General features: G+C 44.3%; 1 protein-coding gene and 1 long non-coding RNA gene across 2 annotated transcripts; one reads left to right on the plus strand and one right to left on the minus strand.

The window, feature by feature from the left end:
• Positions 1-2,574: 2,574 nt before the first annotated feature.
• LOC118948981 lies at positions 2,575-4,583 on the plus strand. The gene is made up of 3 exons (XR_005042232.1): positions 2,575-2,722; positions 3,043-3,119; positions 3,329-4,583. It is a non-coding gene; the product is annotated as an uncharacterized LOC118948981 (long non-coding RNA).
• Positions 4,584-8,186: 3,603 nt separating this feature from the next.
• LOC110536860 lies at positions 8,187-10,788 on the minus strand. Its single transcript, XM_036973625.1, has 5 exons — positions 10,711-10,788; positions 9,886-10,290; positions 9,479-9,628; positions 9,200-9,276; positions 8,187-8,450 (listed from the first exon to the last, which is right to left on the minus strand). Exons 1-5 carry the CDS (start codon positions 10,745-10,747, stop codon positions 8,325-8,327), a joined length of 795 nt encoding a protein of 264 aa, XP_036829520.1. The 5' UTR covers positions 10,748-10,788; the 3' UTR covers positions 8,187-8,324.
• Positions 10,789-14,126: the final 3,338 nt, after the last annotated feature.

Here is a 14,126-nt window from a genome sequence, read left to right on the forward strand (position 1 = left end):
GACCAAGTGACGTGTGACAGTGATGGAAAACAATTGTGGTTTCTGCAGGTCTGCACCAAACCACCCCCTCCTCCCAGAGGACAGAGAGGCAGAGGTAACACATGGACACACACACCCAAACACTCACACTCACACACACACACACACACACATATACACACACACACACACGCACGCACGCACGCACGCACACACACACACACACACACCCAAACACACACACCCCCCTTATAACCCCTCAGTCCTCCCCTCAAACCTGAAAACCAGGTCCACCTTAACCCCTCAGACCTCCCCTACAGACCTGAAACCCAGGCCCCCCTTAAGCCCTCAGTCCTCCCCTACAGACCTGAAACCCAGGCCCCCCTTAACCCCTCAGTCTGATATTATGATGTTGGCATTACAGTACTCATATAAGAGCTAGTAATTGATTGGCTGAGAAGACACACTCAGTACACAGGAAACCCACACTGACTTCCTGTTGTTGTTGCAATGGTGATGTCATTCAGCCTGAGGAAGAGAGTCTAAACATTGTTATTACAAGTTAATCTGTCACATAAATCTCTCCCCTTCACACATACTGACCAGAGTGTGGATGTTAACCTATGGGCCACTGTTCATTGATAAACACAGAGATCATTCATCTGATTGTTGTAACAAGTACTGTTTAACACTGGGTATATAGCACATACTCCAATGCATCTTGGGTATTGTAGTTAACTATTATCTCCACCATAGTTAAGTGTTTTAAATACAACGATCCATCATGAAAAGTAACATAGATTCAGAATCTCAAGTCATGTTGTGTCCTGTGACCTCGTGGGTCTCCATGACAACAGTGTTGTGGTGGTGAACCACAGGACCAGGGACAACAACTGTCTGTTCCTGTTTAAAGAGGGACCAAGATGTCAGTCTCTAAAAGTCACACCCACTAAACTAGATGACATCATAACTAGTTCATATAGACCGGCTCGGGATTTATACTGTTATTCTAATCCAGTAAACTACAGGTTTGATGCATTCTGACTGAAGCTGATTGGCCAACTTTAGGCCTCTGTCTCTTAAGATTTACTTCAAAGGTCAAAATCAATGTGTAATCTGCATAGATAGGATGTTTTGAGTTTGTTTTTTAAAAGATGTTGAATTGATCGCCCTCTGATGCCCATTAGTGTTGCTCTATGTAAACCACCTCAAAGAAGCTGAATGTTTTCCATTGACGTCACGTTAGTGTGAAACCTGTCGACCTCGATGCTAGACCCTCCTCTTCCTGTCACAATATGGGTTTCAGAGAAAAGGACCTCGAGCTGAAAACTTTCCACTCGATCGAACCAATCGCTGCTCGTATGTCCTTTCATGGTAAAGTACATCTAGTCATGAACACGGAAATACGCAGCAAAGACCTTGTTACTCAAAGACCCAGCTACTCTCTGACAGTCACCATCAGACCATCAGACCACCAGATGGACAGGCTGTGTGTCGCTCTGATTACATTCTTATGTGAGTAACTTTTTTACTGGGCCTCATAGCTGGATGATAGATGATGTATTGATGTGGTTTTATGGTTGAACAGATTTGTTATCTTATTATTGTGATGTTGTGATGACTGTGGTAAAGACATGACGTTTATATTTTCACGAGGAGAAGTTTATGATGTCAAAATGACATTCTGTGATTCATCCTAACACTGTTCCTCTGCTACCTGTAGGAGCTGTGTCCTCCAGTCAGTTCATCCTAACACTGTTCCTCTGCTACCTGTAGGAGCTGTTTCCTCCAGTCAGTTCATCCTAACACTGTTCCTCTGCTACCTGTAGGTGCTGTGTCCTCCAGTCAGTTCATCCTAACACTGTTCCTCTGCTACCTGTAGGAGCTGTGTCCTCCAGTCAGTTCATCCTAACACTGTTCCTCTGCTACCTGTAGGTGCTGTTTCCTCCAGTCAGGATGGGATCTCTGCAGCAGAGGAGGAGCTGAGAGTCAGACCAGGAGACAACATCACTCTCTACTGTGACTGTATCATAACTACTGGAGTTCACATTATCTGGTATAGGAACTGTTCTCACAAGTACCAGCCTCCTCTAGTTATTTCAATTCATGACTTTTACCAAGATCTTCAGGACATTCACAACCCTTTCACTGGATATAATGTGGTATGGAACCCCTCTAACAACTCCTATGATCTACTGATTCAGAACATCACTGAATCTGCCCTGGGACTCTACTACTGTGGGACTGTGGAGAACCAGGTAGTGGATGATGGAGGTAAAGGAGGAATTAAATATAAAGAGTTGTACCACCATGGAAACATCACCACCAGGATTTCACTTGGTAAGAACAGTTATTATTCTGTCTTTATCTTCTGTCTGTATCTTTGGTGTTATTAATATTGTATTAGTATTGGTGTGTCTGGGTTCCTTGAACGAGAGGGAGAGTTGGAAGGAAAGCCAAAGAAAATGTATCTTATTTTGAATCATCAGAAGCTGAACTGAATAAAACATGGCCTCCAGTTCATCTGTAAACATTCAATCAGCAGTAGATCATCTAATAGTGTAGTTCTGTTTCTGTTTAATGTTGTGTCCAGACGTCGGTCCTCCTGAGTCCTCCTCCTCCTCCCCTCCTCCTGTAGACTGTGGGCTGTGTTGGATGTTGCTGTTCAGTCTGTGTCCTGTGTCTGCTCTCCTCTCCTCTCTCCTCTCCTTTGCCTGTGTCTATTCCTTCTGCAGAACAACAGGTAAACTCACTCCCTCAGTCAGGATTCACTTATTCAAACATTCTTGTTTTAAGTCTGGGTAATATTAATCAGTCTAACATATTATTTAAATAATTACCTACGATTTAAACACATTCTCACTTTCTCACTAATTCATATTTTAAGTCTGGGCATTCCTAATCAATCTTAGTTATTTTGCAAATAATTTCAATTTTTTTTTAACCTGCATTTTTTTAAAAACATTTTGACCACAATAAGTTAACATCTACTAACTTTTAACTGATGTGTCCTAGTTTAACCTCAAACTTGGTGTTTTGATGGCGATTTCTCTTCTTCTGCAGCTCCATCTGAGACTCAGGTTCCTCTGAACAGGACGACCACCAGGGGAAGTGACAGCAGAGAGCAGACTACAGTCAGAGTGGGTGTTGTAGTTTTATTTTGGGTGGCCATCTTAATTTGTAGTCCATGTGTTTGGTAACCCAGACATATTGAAAGAGTGTTTTCAGTGGCAGATAGAATCATTAAATACAGAAGGTAAAGAGCAGCACTACATAATATATAATAATAATGTAATATGATATGTAATTAATATTAACAGATTATCTCTATCGCTCTCTCCGACTACAGTACCTACGCATCCATTAAATCATCCAGCATTATGAGACCGAAACCATCCATCAATACCAGCAGAGTGAGACCCATTACCAGCCTTCAGAACCAGCAGTGTGAGACCTATAAAGGTCATCAATACCAGCAGAGTGTGAGACCTATACCAGTCATCAATACCAGCAGAGTGAGACCCATTACCAGCCTTCAGAACCAGCAGTGTGAGACCTATACCAGCTATTAAGACCAATACCAGTCATCAATACCAGCAGAGTGTGAGACCTATACCATCCATCAATACCAGCAGAGTGAGACCGACACCAGCCATCAATACCAGCAGAGATTGAGACCTATACCATCCATCAATACCAGCAGAGTGAGACCTATACAAGCTATCAATATCAGCAGAGATTGAGACCTATACCAGCCATCAATACCAGCAGAGAGTGAGATCTATACCAGCCATCAATACCAGCAGTGAGACCGATACCAGCCATCAATACCAGCAGAGAGTGAGATCTATACCAGCCATCAATACCAGCAGAGTAAGACCTATACCAGACATCAATACCAGGAGAGTGTGAGACCTATACCATCCATCAATACCAGCAGAGTGAGACCTATACCAGCCATCAATACCAGCAGAGATTGAGACCTATACCATCCATCAATACCAGCAGAGAGTGAGATCTATACCAGCCATCAATACCAGCAGTGAGACCGATACCATCTGGTTAACCTCCAGAGCTCTGTTTCTCTGGTTAACCTCCAGAGCTCTGTTTCTCTGGTTAACCTCCAGATCTCTGTTTCTCTGGTTAACCTCCAGAGCTCTGTTTCTCTGGTTAACCTCCAGAGCTCTGTTTCTCTGGTTACCTCCAGAGCTCTGTTTCTCTGGTTAACCTCCAGAGCTCTGTTTCTCTGGTTAACCTCCAGATCTCTGTTTCTCTGGTTAACCTCCAGAGCTCTGTTTCTCTGGTTACCTCCAGAGCTCTGTTTCTCTGGTTACCTCCAGAGCTCTGTTTCTCTGGTTACCTCCAGAGCTCTGTTTCTCTGGTTACCTCCAGAGCTCTGTTTCTCTGGTTAACCTCCAGAGCTCTGTTTTTGCTTCTCTAAGTAAATCTAAGGAAGGAATGGAATTAAGAATGAGAGATCTTTTAACACAAAATGTCAAGTGTTAACTCCTTAGCTTCTTTTATCATGTCATTTTTATTTACCATTTGAAAATGTCTACATTTAATTGGTATGGATTTACTATGTTGGATTTAGCTAGTGTTAATGTCTGATTTATAGTTGGTGAATATACCTGGAATAAATATATTTTTGGAATAAAATTAAGTTTTTCAGAGATTATAATGTTCTGTTTGCATAATTCACCTGATCACTTTGTAACTCTATTGATAATGTGGTTGAAAGCTTTACTGAGCTACTTTTAGTCAACTTTAACAGAAGGCAAGGTGTATGAAACCATGGAAACTGCTCTGATTCTATTCAGCATATGTCTTCCTCTAAAGCCACACCCTTTAGTATCTAAGCCACACACCTCTTAGCATTTAAGCCACACCCTCTTAGCCAATAAACCACACCCTTGTCTAGTCTAAGCCAACCCTCTTAGTATATGAGCCTCTCCTACTAACCTATAAACCACACCTACTAAGACTATAAGCCACACCCTCAAACAGAAACCTATCTGAAAGGTTGCTGGAGCCTTTTCAAACAGAATCACCTGACCTTAACATTGAGGAGACTGTAGTTAACATGGAGGAGACTGTAGTTAACATGGAGGAGACTGTAGTTAACATGGAGGAGACTGTAGTTAACATGGAGGAGACTGTAGTTAACATGGAGGAGACTGTAGTTAACATGGAGGAGACTGTAGTTAACATGGAGGAGACTGTAGTTAACATGGAGGAGACTGTAGTTAACATGGATGAGACTGTAGTTAACATGGAGGAGACTGTAGTTAACATGGAGGAGACTGTAGTTAACATTGAGGAGACTGTAGTTAACATGGAGGAGACTGTAGTTAACATGGAGGAGACTGTAGTTAACATGGAGGAGACTGTAGTTAACATGGAGGAGACTGTAGTTAACATGGAGGAGACTGTAGTTAACATGGAGGAGACTGTAGTTAACATGAAGGAGACTGTAGTTAACATGTAGGAGACTGTAGTTAACATGGAGGAGACTGTAGTTAACATGGAGGAGACTGTAGTTAACATGGAGGAGACTGTAGTTAACATGGAGGAGACTGTAGTTAACATGGAGGAGACAGTAGTTAACATGGAGGAGACTGTAGTTAACATGGAGGAGACTGTAGTTAACATGGAGGAGATTGTAGTTAACATGGAGGAGACTGTAGTTAACATGGAGGAGACTGTAGTTAACATGGAGGAGACTGTAGTTAACATGGAGGAGACTGTAGTTAACATGGAGGAGACTGTAGTTAACATGGAGGAGACTGTAGTTAACATGGAGGAGACTGTAGTTAACATGGAGGAGACTGTAGTTAACATGGAGGAGAATGTAGGGCAGCATTTCAAACAGAATGGACTGACCTTGACATTGAGGAGACCGTAGGGCATTATTTCCCAAACTTGGTCCTGGGGACCCCAAGAAGTGCCTGTGCCACCTACTTAGCCTATAAAATGTTGAATGTTCGAACAGCCATCAAAACCCTTACCGAAATTTAAAATGCAACTTAAATATTTTTTTTGTCATAATATGTCCACAAACTCTTCTGAACTGTTTCCTATGGGAAGCATGCGGACACCTTTGGCCTCCTACTAAGCCTATAAGCCACACCTACTAACCTATAAACCACACCTACTAACCTATAAGCCACACCTACTAAACTATAAACCACACCTATTAACCTATAAACCACACCCACTAAGCCTATAAACCACACCTACTAACCTATAAACCACACCTACGAAGCCTATAAGCTACACCTACTAACCTATAAACCACACCTACGAAGCCTATAAGCCACACCCCCAAACAGACCTCCCTGAGAGGTTGCTGGAGCCTCGTCAGACTGAATGCCATGACATTGAACTGGAAGACACCATAGTGTCCTCAACTCTGGTCCTCCAAGCCAGTTCCACTGTGTTTTTTCACTGTTCCCTTCTTCCTAATCAGGGATTGGTTAAGACCTGTGATACCAGCTGGGTGTAATTAATGATCAGGTAGAACAGAGAACCAGCAGGCTAAGAACCTCATAGGGTCAGAGTTCAATACCCCTGACATAGTGGGAGAGAATTAAATAATGAAATAAAATCTAATGAAACTGAATCAATATTTATTGAGAATTACTTTTTAAACACATCAATACACATGAATTACAATGATAAAACAACAATGAAACTTCCAAACTGAAACTATATCAAAAGATGTTTAAATATATTTCCTGAGATTAAAAACAACATTTTAAAATAACTATTGTTATTATTATTAAAAGGCAAATTGAAAGAATACAGACGAAAGTAAAAAAGATACGAGAATAAAAACATAATAACTGATACGATCACAGCTGTAATACCTTGTCCTCCCTGATCAATAATGATATTGGTTTCACTCTGTTGGTATTGATGACTGGTATAGGTCTCACTCTGCTGGTATTGATGGATGGTATAGGTCTCACACTCTGCTGGTATTGATGACTGGTATAGGTCTCACTCTGCTGGTATTGATGGATGGTATAGGTCTCACTCTGCTGGTATAGGTCTCACTCTGCTGGTATTGATGGATGGTATAGGTCTCACACTCTGCTGGTATTGATGACTGGTATAGGTCTCACTCTGCTGGTATTGATGGATGGTATAGGTCTCACTCTGCTGGTATAGGTCTCACTCTGCTGGTATAAGTCTCACTCTGCTGGTATAGGTCTTACTCTGCTGGTATAGGTCTCACTCTGCTGGTATTGATGGCTGGTATAGGTCTCACTCTGCTGGTATTGACGGCTGGTATAGGTCTCACTCTGCTGGTATTGACGACTGTTATTGGTTTCACTCTGCTGGTATTGATGGATGGTATAGGTCTCACTCTGCTGGTATTGACGGCTGGTATAGGTCTCACTCTGCTGGTATTGACGACTGTTATTGGTTTCACTCTGCTGGTATTGATGGCTGGTATAGGTCTCACTCTGTTGGTATTGATGACTGGTATAGGTCTCACTCTGTTGGTATTGATGACTGGTATAGGTCTCACTCTGTTGGTATTGATGAATGGTATAGGTCTCACTCTGTTGGTATTGATGACTGGTATAGGTTTCACTCTGCTGGTATTGATAGCTTGTATAGGTCTCACTCTGTTGGTATTGATGACTGGTATAGGTCTCACTCTGCTGGTATTGATGACTGGTATAGGTCTCACTGCTGGTATTGACGGCTGGTATAGGTCTCACTCTGCTGGTATTGATGGATGGTATAGGTCTCACAATGATGGTATAGGTCTCACTCTGCTGGTATTGATGGATGGTATAGGTCTCACAATAATGGTATAGGTCTCACTCTGCTGGTATTGATGACTGGTATAGGTCTCACTCTGCTGGTATTGATGGATGGTATAGGTCTCACTCTGCTGGTATAGGTCTCACTCTGCTGGTATTGATGGCTGGTATAGGTCTCACTCTGCTGGTATTGATGGCTGGTATAGGTCTCACAATGATGGTATTGATAGCTGTTATAGGTCTCACAATGATGGTATTGATGGCTGGTATAGATCTCACACTCTGCTGGTATTGATGGATGGTATAGGTCTCACACTCTGCTGGTATTGATGGATGGTATAGGTCTCACACTCTGCTGGTATTGATGGATGGTATTAGCTCTCACACTCTGCTGGTATTGATGGATGGTATTGGTCTCACTCTGCTGGTATTGATGGCTGGTATTGGTCTCACTCTGCTGGTATTGATGGCTGGTATAAGTCACACTCTGCTGGTATTGATGGCTGGGATTGATCTTAATAGCTGGTATAGGTCTCACACTGTTGGTATTGATAGCTTGTATATGTCTCACACTCTGCTGGTATTGATGGCTGAATAGGTACTGAAGTCAGAGTTCTTGGTTGTCTTCTTCTTCTTTGGTCTCCTCTGTCCCTGACGGATATCCAACGAGGCGTAACACAAGTCTCGTTCCTCCTGAGAGAGAGATAAAGAGAGAGAGAGAGAGAGACAGAGAGAGAGTGAGAGAGACACAGAGAGAGAGAGAGAGAGAGAGAGAGCGAGAGAGAGAGAGAGAGAGAGAGAGAGAGAGAGTGAGAGAGAGAGACACAGAGAGAGAGTGAGAGAGACACAGAGAGAGAGAGAGAGAGATAGAGAGAGAGGGAGAGAGAGAGAGAGAGAGAGAGAGAGAGAGCGAGACAGAGAGAGAGAGAGAGAGAGACAGAGAGAGAGTGAGAGAGACACAGAGAGAGAGAGAGAGAGATAGAGAGAGAGGGAGAGAGACAGAGAGAGAGAGAGAGAGCGAGACAGAGAGAGAGAGAGAGAGAGACAGAGAGAGAGTGAGAGAGACACAGAGAGAGAGAGAGAGAGAGAGAGAGAGAGAGAGAGAGAGAGAGAGAGAGAGAGAGAGAGAGAGAGAGAGAGAGAGAGAGAGAGAGACAGAGAGAGAGTGAGAGAGACACAGAGAGAGAGAGAGAGAGAGAGAGAGAGAGAGAGAGAGAGAGAGAGAGAGAGAGAGAGAGAGAGAGAGAGAGATTATTTAAATATTCTGTTAATATTATAGAAATATAAACATTAAGATTATACAATATGTTTTGTTGCTATCTATCTTCTGTTTTTGGTTATTATAAATGCATTTGAAAAAATACTATGTGAATAGCGTAGGGTTAACAAACACGTGGACTCCAAATCAAGATGGCCACCCAAAATAAAACTACAACACCCACTCTGACTGTAGTCTGCTCACTGCTGTCACTTCCCCTGGTGGTCGTCCTGTTCAGAGGAACCTGAGTCTCAGTTGGAGCTGCAGAGGAAGAGTTATCACCATTAAAACGCCAAGTTTGAAGTTAAACTTGGACATATCAGTTAAAAGTTAGTAGATGTTTACATATTGTTGTTAAAATCATAGGTAATTATTTAAATAATATGTTAGACTGATTAGTATTACCCTGACTTAAAACATGAATCTTTGAATAAGTGAATCCTGACTGAGGGAGTGAGTTTACCTGTGGTTCTGCAGAAGAAGTAGACACAGGTGGAGGAGAGGAGAGAGGAGAGGAGAGCAGACACAGGACACAGACTGAACAGCAACATCCAACACAGTCCACAGTCTACAGGAGGAGGGGAGGAGGAGGAGGACTCAGGAGGACCGACATCTGGACAAAACATTAAACAGAAACAGAACTACTCTATTAGATGATCTACTGCTGATTGAATGTTTACAGCTGAACTGGAGGCCATGTTTTATTCAGTTCAGCTTCTGATGATTGATTCAAAATAAGATACATTTTCTTTGGCTTTCCTTCCAACTCTCCCTCTCGTTCAAGGAACCCAGACACACCAATACTAATACAATATTAATAACACCAAAGATACAGACAGAAGATAAAGACAGAATAATAACTGTTCTTACCAAGTGAAATCCTGGTGGTGATGTTTCCATAGTGGTACAACTGTTTATGTTTAATTCCTCCTTTACCTCCATCATCCACTACCTGGCTATCCTTAGTCCCACAGTAGTAGAGTCCCAGGTCAGATTCAGTGATGTTCTCAATCAGTAGATCATAGGAGTTGTTAGAGGGGTTCCATACCACATTATATCCAGTGAAAGGGTTGTGAATGTCCTGAAGATCTTGGTAAAAGTCATGAATTGAAATAACTAGAGGAGGCTGGTACTTGTGAGAACAGTTCCTATACCAGATAATGTAAACTCCAGGAGTTATGTTACAGTCACAGTAGAGAGTGATGTTGTCTCCTGGTCTGACTCTCAGCTCCACCTCTGCTGCAGAGATCCCATCCTGACTGGAGGAAACAGCACCTACAGGTAGCAGAGGAACAGTGTTAGGATGAACTGACTGGAGGAAACAGCACCTACAGGTAGCAGAGGAACAGTGTTAGGATGAACTGACTGGAGGAAACAGCACCTACAGGTAGCAGAGAAACAGTGTTAGGATGAACTGACTGGAGGAAACAGCACCTACAGGTAGCAGAGGAACAGTGTTAGGATGAACTGACTGGAGGAAACAGCACCTACAGGTAGCAGAGGAACAGTCTTAAGATAAATCACAGAATGTCATTTTGACATCATAAACTTCTCCTCGTGAAGATATTAACGTCATGTCTTTACCACAGTCATCACAACATCACAATAATAAGATAACAAATCTGTTCAACCATAAAACCACATCTAGTAATCATCTCTCATCCAGCTATAAGGCCCAGTAAAAAAGTTACTCACAGAAGAATGTAATCAGAGCGACACACAGCCTGTCCATCTGGTGGTCTGATGGTCTGATGGTGACTGTCAGAGAGTAGCCGGGTCTTTGCTGCGTATTTCCGTGTTCATGACTAGATGTACTTTACCATGAAAGGACATACGAGCAGCGATTGGTTCGATCGAGTGGAAAGTTTTCAGCTCGAGGTCCTTTTCTCTGAAACCCATATTGTGACAGGAAGAGGAGGGTCGAGCATCGAGGTCGACAGGTTTCACACTAACGTGACGTCAATGGAAAACATTCAGCTTCTTTGAGGTGGTTTACATAGAGCAACACTGATGGGCATCAGCGGGCGATCAATTCAACATCTTTTAAAAAACGAACTCAAAACATCCTATCTATGCAGATTACACATTGCTTTTGACCTTTGAAGTAAATCTTAAGAGACAGAGGCCTAAAGTTGGCCAATCAGCTTCAGTCAGAATGCATCAAACCTGTAGTTTGCTTGATTAGAATAACAGTATAGATCCTGAGCCGGTCTATATGAACTAGTTATGATGTCATCTAGTTTAGGGGGTGTGACTTTTAGAGACTGACATCTTGGTCCCTCTTTAAACAGGAACAGACAGTTGTTGTCCCTGGTCCTGTGGTTCACACCACAACACTGTTGTCATGGAGACCCACGAGGTCACAGGACACAACATGACTTGAGATTCTGAATCTATGTTACTTTTCATGATGGATCTTTGTATTTAAAACACTTAACTATGGTGGAGATAATAGTTAACTACAATACCCAAGATGCATTGGAGTATGTGCTATTTACCCAGTGTTAAACAGTACTTGTTACAACAATCAGATGAATGATCTCTGTGTTTATCAATGAACAGTGGCCCATAGGTTAACATCCACACTCTGGTCAGTATGTGTGAAGGGGAGAGATTTATGTGACAAATTAACTTGCAATAACAATGTTTGGACTCTCTTCCTCAGGCTGAATGACATCACCATTGCAACAACAACAGGAAGTCAGTGTGGGTTTCCTGTGTACTGAGTGTGTCTTCTCAGCCAATCAGAGACTAACTCTTATATGAGTACTGTAATGTCAACATTATAATATCAGACTGAGGGGTTAAGGGGGGCCTGGGTTTCAGGTCTGAGGGGTTAAGGGGGAACTGGGTTTCAGGTCTGAGGGGTTAAGGGGCCCTGGGTTTCAGGTCTGAGGGGAGGACTGAGGGGTTAAGGGGGGCCTGGGTTTCAGGTCTGAGGGGAGGACTGAGGGGTTAAGGGGGGCCTGGGTTTCAGGTCTTTAGGGGAGGACTGAGGGGTTAAGAGGGGCCTGGGTTTCAGGTCTGTAGGGGAGGACTGAGGGGTTAAGGGGTGCCTGGGTTTCAGGTCTGAGGGGAGGACTGAGGGGTTAAGGGGGGCCTGGTTTTCAGGTTTGAGGGGAGGACTGAGGGGTTAAGGGGGAACTGGGTTTCAGGTCTGTAGGGGAGGACTGAGGGGTTAAGGGGGGCCTTGGTTTCAGGTCTGAGGGGAGGACTGAGGGGTTAAGGGGGAACTGGGTTTCAGGTCTGAGGGGAGGACTGAGGGGTTAAGGGGGCCTGGGTTTCAGGTCTGTAGGGGAGGACTGAGGGGTTAAGGGGGAACTGGGTTTCAGGTCTGAGGGGAGGACTGAGGGGTTAAGGGGGAACTGGGTTTCAGGTCTGAGGGGAGGACTGAGGGGTTAAGGGGGAACTGGGTTTCAGGTCTGAGGGGAGGACTGAGGGGTTAAGGGGGAACTGGGTTTCAGGTCTGAGGGGAGGACTGAGGGGTTAAGGGGGAACTGGGTTTCAGGTCTGAGGGGAGGACTGAGGGGTTAAGGGGGAACTGGGTTTCAGGTTTGAGGGGAGGACTGAGGGGTTAAGGGGGGCCTGGGTTTCAGGTTTGAGGGGAGGACTGAGGGGTTAAGGGGGGACTGGGTTTCAGGTTTGAGGGGAGGACTGAGGGGTTAAGGGGGGCCTGGTTTTCAGGTTTGAGGGGAGGACTGAGGGGTTAAGGGGGGCCTGGTTTTCAGGTTTGAGGGGAGGACTGAGGGGTTTAGGGGGCCTGGGTTTCAGGTCTGTAGGGGAGGACTGAGGGGTTAAGGGGGGCCTGGTTTTCAGGTTTGAGGGGAGGACTGAGGGGTTAAGGGGGGACTGGGTTTCAGGTTTGAGGGGAGGACTGAGGGGTTAAGGGGGGCCTGGGTTTCAGGTTTGAGGGGAGGACTGAGGGGTTTAGGGGGGCCTGGGTTTCAGGTTTGAGGGGAGGACTGAGGGGTTAAGGGGGGGCCTGGGTTTCAGGTCTGAGGGGAGGACTGAGGGGTTAAGGGGGGGCGTGGGTTTCAGGTCTGTAGGGGAGGACTGAGGGGTTAAGGTGGTTTCAGACCTGCAGAAACCACAATTGTTTTCCATCACTGTCACACGTCACTTGGTCAGCCAGTTGTGGCTTACGCTGGTGTGTGTGTGTGTGTGTGTCTGGAAAGAGAGAGAGGGGTGGGTGGAGTAAGAGAGAGTGATGGAGCAGGAGTCAGAGAGAGAGAGAGAGATGGGGAGAAAGAGAGAGAGAGAGAGAGAGAGAGAGAGAGAGAGAGAGCGAGCGAGAGAGAGAGAGAGAGAGAGAGAGAGAGAGAGAGAGAGAGAGAGAGAGAGAGAGAGAGAGAGAGAGCGAGAAAGAGAGACCCAGCTACTCTGATACTGTTACTGACAGACCCTGCTACTCTGATACTGTTACTGACAGACCCAGCTACTCTGTTACTGACAGACCCAGCTACTCTGTTACTCCTCCACAGGACCCCCCTTAACCCCTCAGACCTGAAACACAGACCCTCTGCCCCTCAGACCTGAAACCCAGGCCCCCCCTTAACCCCTCCCTACAGAGCAGCAGCACTAGCTCAGTAAACCACAGCTACACAAAAAGGACTCGGCATGCATATGCAATCATCATATGCACACCCTCACACAGTACACAGGAAACCCAGACTGACTTCCTGTTGCCGTTGCCATGGTGTTGCTGAACTTTCACACTGAGTGAATTTCTCACTCTGTCTCAGTCCTATTTGTTGTCCTACTAATCCTGAATAAAAAGAGATTGTTAGATACTGAAACACATCCACAAAGACAAAGAACTACATTTGGTTTAGCTGTTAAAATACATCTGGCTTGGATGTACCGTCTCATCCACTCCAGAGCATCATGGTCATTGTAGTTTCTGGTTGTAGTTTCTGGCTACCTTCAAGTCTGGCTGCAAACTGGAGATGAAATTGAGAGAGAAGTTGAGGGAGGTTCATCTGCCACAGTAGAAAGATGGACACTGTAGTGGTTTTACAACAGCAAGACTCAGATCAACATGACAGTGTCAACACATCCTCTATAGAGCATCATGGTTATTGTAGTTTCTGGTTGTAGTTTCTGGCTGTTTC

Source organism: Oncorhynchus mykiss, unplaced genomic scaffold (genome assembly GCF_013265735.2).
Source record: "Oncorhynchus mykiss isolate Arlee unplaced genomic scaffold, USDA_OmykA_1.1 un_scaffold_276, whole genome shotgun sequence".
Classification (NCBI taxonomy): Eukaryota; Metazoa; Chordata; class Actinopteri; order Salmoniformes; family Salmonidae; genus Oncorhynchus; species Oncorhynchus mykiss.

Excerpts from the sequence above, each read along its gene's own strand:
- LOC110536860 (XM_036973625.1), bottom strand. The coding sequence starts at position 10,747 with ATGGACAGGCTGTGTGTCGCTCTGATTACATTCTTCT. Across the intron at positions 9,629-9,885 it reads CACCACCAGGATTTCACTTG|ATGTCGGTCCTCCTGAGTCC; the intron begins GTAAGAACAGTT and ends TGTTTTGTCCAG. Across the intron at positions 8,451-9,199 it reads GTGAGCAGACTACAGTCAGA|GAGGAACGAGACTTGTGTTA; the intron begins GTGGGTGTTGTA and ends TCTCTCTCTCAG.